The sequence below is a fragment of the Periophthalmus magnuspinnatus genome, chromosome 4, assembly GCF_009829125.3.
Source record: "Periophthalmus magnuspinnatus isolate fPerMag1 chromosome 4, fPerMag1.2.pri, whole genome shotgun sequence".
Lineage (NCBI taxonomy): Eukaryota > Metazoa > Chordata > Actinopteri > Gobiiformes > Gobiidae > Periophthalmus > Periophthalmus magnuspinnatus.
This window is the reverse complement of record NC_047129.1, coordinates 34,318,770-34,327,577: the sequence shown is the minus strand read 5'-3', so window position 1 is coordinate 34,327,577 and position 8,808 is coordinate 34,318,770. Positions and strand designations below refer to the sequence as shown.

General features: G+C 45.9%; 1 protein-coding gene across 1 annotated transcript; it reads left to right on the top strand.

Annotated features, from left to right (window-relative positions):
• The first annotated feature begins 1,401 nt into the window (after positions 1 to 1,401).
• On the top strand, positions 1,402 to 8,487 carry tm2d1 (TM2 domain containing 1). Its single transcript, XM_055221218.1, has 8 exons — positions 1,402 to 1,552; positions 2,378 to 2,446; positions 3,636 to 3,744; positions 4,829 to 4,920; positions 5,685 to 5,758; positions 7,076 to 7,193; positions 7,254 to 7,271; positions 8,396 to 8,487. The coding sequence occupies exons 1-6, from the start codon at positions 1,420 to 1,422 to the stop codon at positions 7,184 to 7,186; spliced, it is 588 nt and encodes a 195-aa protein (XP_055077193.1). The 5' UTR covers positions 1,402 to 1,419; the 3' UTR covers positions 7,187 to 7,193; positions 7,254 to 7,271; positions 8,396 to 8,487.
• Positions 8,488 to 8,808: the final 321 nt, after the last annotated feature.

Sequence of the window (8,808 nt, the reverse complement as noted above, 5' to 3'; positions counted from 1 at the left end):
CAGGCCTGGCGCTTTAATGCGACGTTCACGGACTGTGGGAAAGAGACGGAAGACTCCGCCTCCACTGGACTGTGTTTACTGTCAATGTTTACAGGTTTAATGCCACACTGTGGAACATTCAAGGCAAAGCAGTATTAGGTCCATAAAGACCAGCAGGTGAGGACTAACCGAAGACTGAACATAAATAAATAAATAAATAAATAAATAAATAAATAATTTTTCTTAGTTCTGATTTTGTTCTATGAGGCTTAAACAAATCGACTCAGCAGCGGCTCTACTCAGTCTCTCTGTGTCTCTTTGTGTCTCTTTGTGTCTCTCTGTGTCTCAGTCTCTTTGTCTTTTTGTGTCTCTGTGTCTCTCTGTGTGTCTCTCTCTGTCGCTGGGTCTCTCTGTGTCTCAGTCTCTCTGTGTGTCTCTTTGTGTCTCTCTGTCTCTATGTGTCTCTCTATGTCTCTGTGTGTGTCTCTCTGCGTCTCTGTGTATCTCTGTGTCTCTCTGTGTGTCTCAGTCTCTCTGTCTCTTTGTGTCTGTCTCTCTGTGTCTGTCTCTTTGTGTCTCTGTGTCTCTTTGTGTCTCTGTCTCTCTGTGTCTCTCTGTTTCTCAGTCTCTCTGTGTATCTCTTTGTCTCTGTCTCTCTCTGTGTCTCAGTCTCTCTCTCTGTGTCTGTCTCTTTGTGTCTCTGTGTCTCTCTCTTTGTGTCTCAGTCTCTCTCTGTCTCTCTTTGTGTCTCTGTGCCTCTGTCTCTTTGTGTCTCTGTGTCTCTCACTCTGTCTCTTTGTGTCTCTCTCTCTTTGTGTCTCTGTGTTTCTCTCTGTCTCTCTCTCTCTGTCTCTTTGTGTCTCTGTCTGTCTGTCTCTTTGTGTCTGTCTGTCTCTCTCTCTGTGTCTCTTTGTGTCTCTCTCTGTGTGTCTCTGTCTCTGTGTGTGTGTCTCTCTCTCTGTGTCTCTCTCTGTGTCTCTGTCTCTTTGTGTCTCTGTGTCTCTCTCTCTGTCTCTCTCTGTGTCTCTGTCTCTTTGTGTCTCTCTGTCTCTGTGTCTCTCTCTGTGTCTCTCTCTGTGTCTCTGTCTCTTTGTGTCTCTCTGTCTCTGTGTCTCTCTCTGTGTCTCTGTCTCTTTGTGTCTCTGTGTGTCTCTCTCTGTGTCTCTCTGTGTCTCTGTCTCGTTGTGTCTGTCTCTCTCTCTCTCTCTCTGTCTCTGTCTCTTTGTGTCTTTATGTCTCTCTCTCTCTGTCTCTGTGTCTCTCTCTGTGTCTCTCTGTGTCTCTGTCTCGTTGTGTCTCTCTCTCTCTCTCTCTCTCTGTGTCTCTGTCTCTTTGTGTCTCTCTCTCTCTCTGTGTCTTTGTGTCTCTCTCTGTGTCTCAGTGTCTCTCGTCTCCTCCTCCCCTTAAATCCGCGCTGGTCACGTGACTGTCAGATCCAAAATGGCGTCGCGCTGGGGCCGCTGTTTCCGCTCTTCTCTGTGGACTTTGTTCTTTTACGGGCTTTATTCTCACCTGAGGCTGGTTCTGGCGGAGGAGCTCGACAGCTGCGAGTCTCTGCGCCTCGGACAATATCCTTCTCCATCTTTAAACTCTTATTTCATCAGTTTGAGCTCAGTTTAAGCGCGGGGCTGAGGCTAAGTGCAGTTAGCATCCGCCCGTCACATCACAAACGTAAACATCGCACTTTAACGATCATTTACTTCACATTGAGCCGTTTTTCACACGTCAGCGCTGCTTATCTGTGTGAAACATGTGTTTTTATGTGAAAAGGACGAACAGTGTCTGTATTTACACTTTAAACAGATACAGCTCTGGCATTTTGTGTTTTATATTCACTCCATGACGTCAGCTGTGGTCAGTCAATCATTAGACTTTTATTGTCATCGTCAGTGAACACAGCTCAGACTCACTGCAGTGATAAAGTGCAACATAAAACACTGAATAAATACAAATAAGGGCATGCACAAAGTTAAAGATATACTTAAAAATCAAATAATATACTTAGAGGTAGAAAATATAAACAACAGCAGCATCAGAACAACAGACATGACTTATTAAAGTGACCGGGATTATCTACTGTCTCCACCAGGACACCAGCCGCTCCACCTCCCTCCTGTGGACAGACTCATCGCCGTCCGAGGTGAGGGTGGTGTCATCTGGATTAAACCTCTGAGCTTCTTTAAAACACCTGCACGTCTCATCTCAACACGAACGACCCTCTGTCACAGTTTCACGTGGATTTTGTTAAAGTTATTGTGGCAAAATGATTTTTATTTGAATCATTTCTTTCATTTTGTGAGCACATTGATAATATAATCCAGGAGTGGAGCAGTGACCAAATGTGACTCCAGTGTTTGACAGAATGAGGACGTTTTCTTTAACTGTTTTTGAACATATCTGTGTAAAGACCCGAAGATCGACGAAGCCACTCAGGAACCAGAGAACTGCAGGGACATGACAGCCTGGGGTCAGCCTCTGCTCCTCTGCTCCTCTGCTCCTCTGCTCCTCTGCTCCTCTGCTCCTCTGCTCCTCTGACTCTGCTCCTCTGCCTCTGCTCCTCTGCCTCTGCTCCTCTGCTCCTCTGACTCTGCTCCTCTGTCTCTGCTCCTCTGACTCTGCTCCTCTGCTCCTCTGACTCTGCTCCTCTGGCTCTCTGCTCCTCTCTCTGCTCCTCCCCTCCTCTCTCTGCTCCTCTCCTCCTCTCTCTCCTCCTCTCTCTGCTCCTCTCTCTGCTCCTCTCCTCCTCTCTCTGTTCCTCTCCTCCTCTCTCTGCTCCTCTGCTCCTCTCTCTGCTCCTCTCTCTGCTCCTCTCCTCCTCTCTCTGCTCCTCTCTCTGCTCCTCTCCTCCTCTCTCTCCTCCTCTCTCTGCTCCTCTATCTCTGCTCCTCTGTCTCTGCTTCTCTGGCTCTGCTCCTCTGCTCCTCTCTGTCTGCTCCTCTGCTCCTCTCCTCCTCTCTCTGCTCCTCTCTCTGCTCCTCTGACTCTGCTCCTCTGACTCTGCTCCTCTGACTCTGCTCCTCTGCTCCTCTGACTCTGCTCCTCTGACTCTGCTCCTCTGACTCTGCTCCTCTGACTCTGCTCCTCTGCTCCTCTGACTCTGCTCCTCTGACTCTGCTCCTCTGCTCCTCTGACTCTGCTCCTCTGACTCTGCTCCTCTGGCTCTCTGCTCCTCTGACTCTGCTCCTCTGGCTCTCTGCTCCTCTCTCTGCTCCTCCCCTCCTCTCTCTGCTCCTCTCCTCCTCTCTCTCCTCCTCTCTCTGCTCCTCTCTCTGCTCCTCTCCTCCTCTCTCTGTTCCTCTCTCTGCTCCTCTCCTCCTCTCTCTGCTCCTCTCTCTGCTCCTCTCCTCCTCTCTCTCCTCCTCTCTCTGCTCCTCTATCTCTGCTCCTCTGTCTCTGCTTCTCTGGCTCTGCTCCTCTGCTCCTCTCTGTCTGCTCCTCTGCTCCTCTCCTCCTCTCTCTGCTCCTCTCTCTGCTCCTCTCCTCCTCTATCTGCTCCTCTCTGCTCCTCTGTCTCTGCTCCTCTCTCTGCTCCTCTCCTCCTCTCTCTCCTCCTCTCTCTGCTCCTCCTCTCCTCTCTCTGCTCCTCCTCTCCTCTCTCTTCTCCTCCAGCTCTATACATTTGTATACATACATATATATATTTGTTTTCTTCACAGTGGAGTGTCTTCCTGCTCCTAACGTCACGTGTCGTCTGTCGAATGGCACAGAGTTCAGGTTCAGTGGAGATGAAGTTGGATTTAACAGAACCATCCCCTGCAGGAACGTGTGAGTTTATAGAACGTGTGAGTTTATAGAACGTGTGAGTTTATAGAACGTGTGAGTTTATAGAACGTGTGAGTTTATAGAACGTGTGAGTTTATAGAACGTGTGAGTTTATAGAACGTGTGAGTTTATAGAACGTGTGAGTTTATAGAACGTGTGAGTTTATAGAACGTGTGAGTTTATAGAACGTGTGAGTTTATAGAACGTGTGAGTTTATAGAACGTGTGAGTTTATAGAACGTGTGAGTTTACAGAACGTGTGAGTTTATAGAACGTGTGAGTTTATAGAACGTGTGAGTGAACGTGTGAGTTTATAGAACGTGTGAGTTTATAGAACGTGTGAGTTTATAGAACGTGTGAGTTTATAGAACGTGTGAGTTTATAGAACGTGTGAGTTTATAGAACGTGTGAGTTTACAGAACGTGTGAGTTTATAGAACGTGTGAGTTTATAGAACGTGTGAGTTTATAGAACGTGTGAGTTTATACAACGTGTGAGTTTATAGAACGTGTGAGTTTATAGAACGTGTGAGTTTATACAACGTGTGAGTTTATACAACGTGAGAGTTTATAGAGCTCAATAGCTCAAAACACTCTGTTCCACCTTGTGATGTCATCAAGTGGTAGTTTTCACGTTCACTCCTCCTTTTACCTTTAGTTCAGTCGAGATAAGAGACAACTCCAGGACTGAAATGATCCAGATGATTCTAGTGAAGGTGGAGTTTAAAAACACAGTGGAGCACTTCCTGTATCACCACATGATGACATCACAAGGTGGAACAGAGTGTTTTCAGTTGTAGAGAAGAACTCAGTCTAAATCTGCAGGTTTGTGTGTTAAACATGTGAGAATGAAACAAAACACAACTCCAGGTGTGTGTGTGAAACGACATCAGAACAGAGTCACGTTTAACATGTTTTTGATTAAAACTACAGTATTAGTGTTATATTCTGAACATTTCATTACTCATCAGTATTAGTATTAGTATTTTGAAGAATTGAAAGTTGCTCCAAACTTTCTGTAAAAGCCTCAGATGAATCTTTGTGTCCTGTCACAGTTTATATTGATCTGTGCTGGTGTTTCTTCTTTCAGGAGCGGTTACTCGTACAAAGTGGCCGTGGCTCTGTCTCTGTTTCTGGGCTGGTTGGGAGCAGACAGATTCTACCTGGGATACCCCGCTCTGGGTGAGTCCTGTGCGTTTGCCCCGCTCTGGGTGAGTCCTGTGCGTTTGCCCCGCTCTGGGTGAGTCCTCTGCGTTTGCCCCGCTCTGGGTGAGTCCTCTGTATATCAGTATTAGATATCAGAGGATTTTGAAATTCCCTCATGTTTTCTCTTAAATCGATCGAGGGATTACTCCGTTTTAACATGTTTACTTACTGTTTACTTTTAAAATCTTTCCCCGGTTTTATATGTAGGTCACTCCATTTATCAGGCCGATATCTGCACTTTTTAACAGATCAGGTATCGTCTTAAATCTTTAGCAAAGTCTGATGTTTAGTTTGGGCCAACCAGGCGTCTGAAGAATCTGCATAAAACTTGATTTGAATATTACAGAGTGAAGAAAACACTTGACACGACACAACACGGCTCTCAGATCATTTTAGTAAAACAAATCTGTGGGTGAGTTTGGAGTAAATTTGAATTTGATCATAAAAATCGGCCACAAAAATGTAACTGACCTTTGGTTTTTCTGGATTCTGAACAGTATCGGCCACGAAACAAACACATGTCAGTCGATCTCTAATCCCCACAGTATAAAATCTAAATAGAACATGAACAGAACTGGAATAGAGCCAAAATAGAACTGAAAAACCCCCGAAGAGAACCAGAATAGAACTGAATGGATCTGAGCAAAACCACAATAGAACCTAAGAAGAGTCAGACTAAACCCTGACCTGAGGTTCGGACGCTGCTCCAGGAGGTAAATGTTTGACCCTTTGTGTTCCAGGTCTGCTGAAGTTCTGCACTGTGGGATTCTGTGGCATCGGGACACTCATAGACTTTATCCTCATCGCCATGCAGGTCAGTCCAGACCGTCCAGGGTCAGTCCAGACCGTCCAGGGTCAGTCCAGACCGTCCAGGGTCAGCTCAGACTGTCCAGGGTCCAGACTGTCCAGGGTCAGCCTTTTCACTTGTACCAGGCTCATTCTAAATAAATTAGTCCTGGTTTAGTCCTGGTCCAGTCCTGGTCCAGTCCTGGTCCAGTCCTGGTTCAGTCCTGGTTTAGTCCTGCTTTAGTCCTGGTTCAGTCCTGCTTTAGTCCTGGTTCAGTCCTGGTCCAGTCCCAGTCCAGTCCTGGTCCAGTCCCGGTCCAGTCCTGGTTCAGTCCCGGTTCAGTCTTGGTTCAGTCCTGGTCCAGTCCTGGTTCAGTCCTGGTCCAGTCCTGGTCCAGTCCTGGTCCAGTCCTGGTTCAGTCCTGGTCCAGTCCTGGTTTAGTCCTGGTCCAGTCCTGGCTCTGGTCCTCGTTGCTTCATGTTGTCTCTGGTCCATTAGTCGTAGTGATGGATGAGAGACGTGTTTTATCTAAACAGACGAAGGACACGACCCTGATTATTTATCAGACCTGGACCAGTCCACTCCTCTGGACCAGACCTGGACCAGACCTGGACCAGACCTGGACCGGACCAGACCTGGACCAGACCTGGACCAGACCAGACCTGGACCGGACCTGGACCAGACCTGGACCAGACCTGGTTTAATCCTGGTTTAGTCCTGGTTTAGTCCTGGTTTAGTCCTGGTTTAGTCCTGGTTTAGTCCTGGTTTAGTCCTGGTTTAGACCTGGTTTAGTCCTGGTTTAATCCTGGTTTAGTCCTGGTTTAGTCCTGCTCTCTCCTGCTTTTGTCTCCTGTCTTACTTTTAGTTTTTTGTAGATTTGTAAACCATGTGACTTTTGTTTCTTTAAACTGAAGAGGCTGAACTTTGTTTCAGTTTTTTGTTTTACACATACACTGTCCGGACAGAATAAAGTCTCCACCTGGATTAACTAAACAAACAGGTGGCCTCCTCCTGCAGTCGGTCCGGTCGAGGTTCAGCAGAATGAGCTGACACCTGAATATATCAGGAAATAAATCTGTGACGTGAAGAAGCAAAATGGAAACAAAGCCACAGAGAATGTGACGTGAACAAAGCCAAAGGAACAAACAAATATTAGAGTGTGGGACTTTTGTTTTGACCAGACAGTGAATGTTAAACATAAACCAGGTCACACGTCTGTATCTGACACAGAGAAGTCCCCCTGAACTAGAGGCTAATGTGTTTGTGCGTGTGTGTGTGTCTGTGTGTGTGTGTCTGTGGGGGTGTGTGTGTCTGTGGGGGTGTGTGTGTGTGTGTGTGTTTCAGATGGTCGGTCCGGCTGATGGTTCTCATTACATCGTGGATTATTATGGAGCTCGTTTGACGCGTTTGTCCATCAACAACGAGACGTACAGGAAGCCACACCTGTCCCTGTGACGCCCACCTGGACTCACCTGGACTCACCTGGACTCACCTGGACTCACCTGGACTCACCTGGACTCACCTGGACTCAGCACATGACGTAAGTGTGAGACCGGGGCCGACTGGGGCTGGACCAGGACCAGACCAGGACCGGACCAGACCAGGACTAGACCCTAGAGCAGTGGTTCTTGACGTGGGTTTGGTGAGTCAGTCTCGGGTTCGGTGCAGGTCAAGACACACACACACACTCATATGATTCGTGGACTGTGAGCGTCTCCACACGCTGGCCATGGCCCAATTCAACAAATGCACCATTTGATGTGTCTATCGAAGTACCTGCCCGACTTAAATGAGCTGTTTAAACGGCATAAAAACATAAAACGACATAAAAATGAAGAAAATGAACAGACTTTGCTGTGACAATGACAGAGAGTGGCCAAAGTGAAGCCCTGTGTTTATGACTTGGTCTCTCAAAGTCAACAGCAGAAGTCACTGATTTGCAGTAAATATTCATTATTATTCCAGCCTGATGGAAATGAGGTGATGGGTGTGTGTTAAAATGTTAAAAATAATAAATAGCATAAATATAATAAGTTCATTACTGAAATACATAAGGTTAAAAATTTAAATAATTTCAGTGTGGTAGAATTAAAAAAGGTCATGTCTTTGTTAAAAGGTGTGTGTGTAATTTGTTGTGAGTTCATACACTGTATTGGTTTTATTCTTTGAACACAGTGATGTTAATGCAGGGTTCATTTTGTGCACCAGTAAAACAAACATATGTCTTGTGTGTATATATATATATATATATATATATATATATATATATTTTAATAAAGAAGGGTTCGGTGAATGTGCATATGAATCTGGTGGGGTTCAGCGCCTCCAACAAGGTTAAGATCCACTGCTCTAGAGGCTGTTTGAGAGGAGCAGTTTTACATTTCTGAGCTTTTTTAGGTGTAAAATAATTTCCTGGATCGATTCCCATTAAACTTTATGGTCACACTCTGACATTTGACTTTTCTCCCTCAAGTAAAACCTGTTCTGTCTTTAACCTTTGAGATCTGCTCTGGAAGTAAAGCAGAGATACTCTGCAAACTGGACTAGACCGGGACTAGACCGGGACTAGACCAGGACTAAACCGGGACTAGACCGGGACTAAATACTCTAAATCAGTTGTACAGTAAGATTTGGTCTCAGTATAGTCATGTTTTCTTTTTGCAGGTTCATCTGGACTTCCACCGGGCTTCTCACCTTCCTCTTCCTCCTCCTCCTTCCTCTTCCTCCTCCTCCTTCCTCCTCCTCCTTCCTCTTCCTCCTCCTCCTCCTTCTTCCTCCTCCTCCTTCCTCTTCCTCCTCCTCCTTCCTCCTCCTCCTTCCTCTTCCTCCTCCTCCTTCCTCCTTCTTCCTCCTCCTCTTCCTCCTTCCTCCTGTATCTGTCTAAAATGGCTGCCGTCCTCTTCTGTCGTGGCTGAAGTCTCTTTGTAAAATAGCCCTGCTCCTGTATTTATTCTTGTTTTTTTTGTAAATACACTTTTATTGTGTAAATATCTCATTTGTGTTTGTGTAAAATATGTAAAAAATAAACTGTAAACACCAAACAACAAAGACTTTTATATTTTTAAAAACATGTTTAT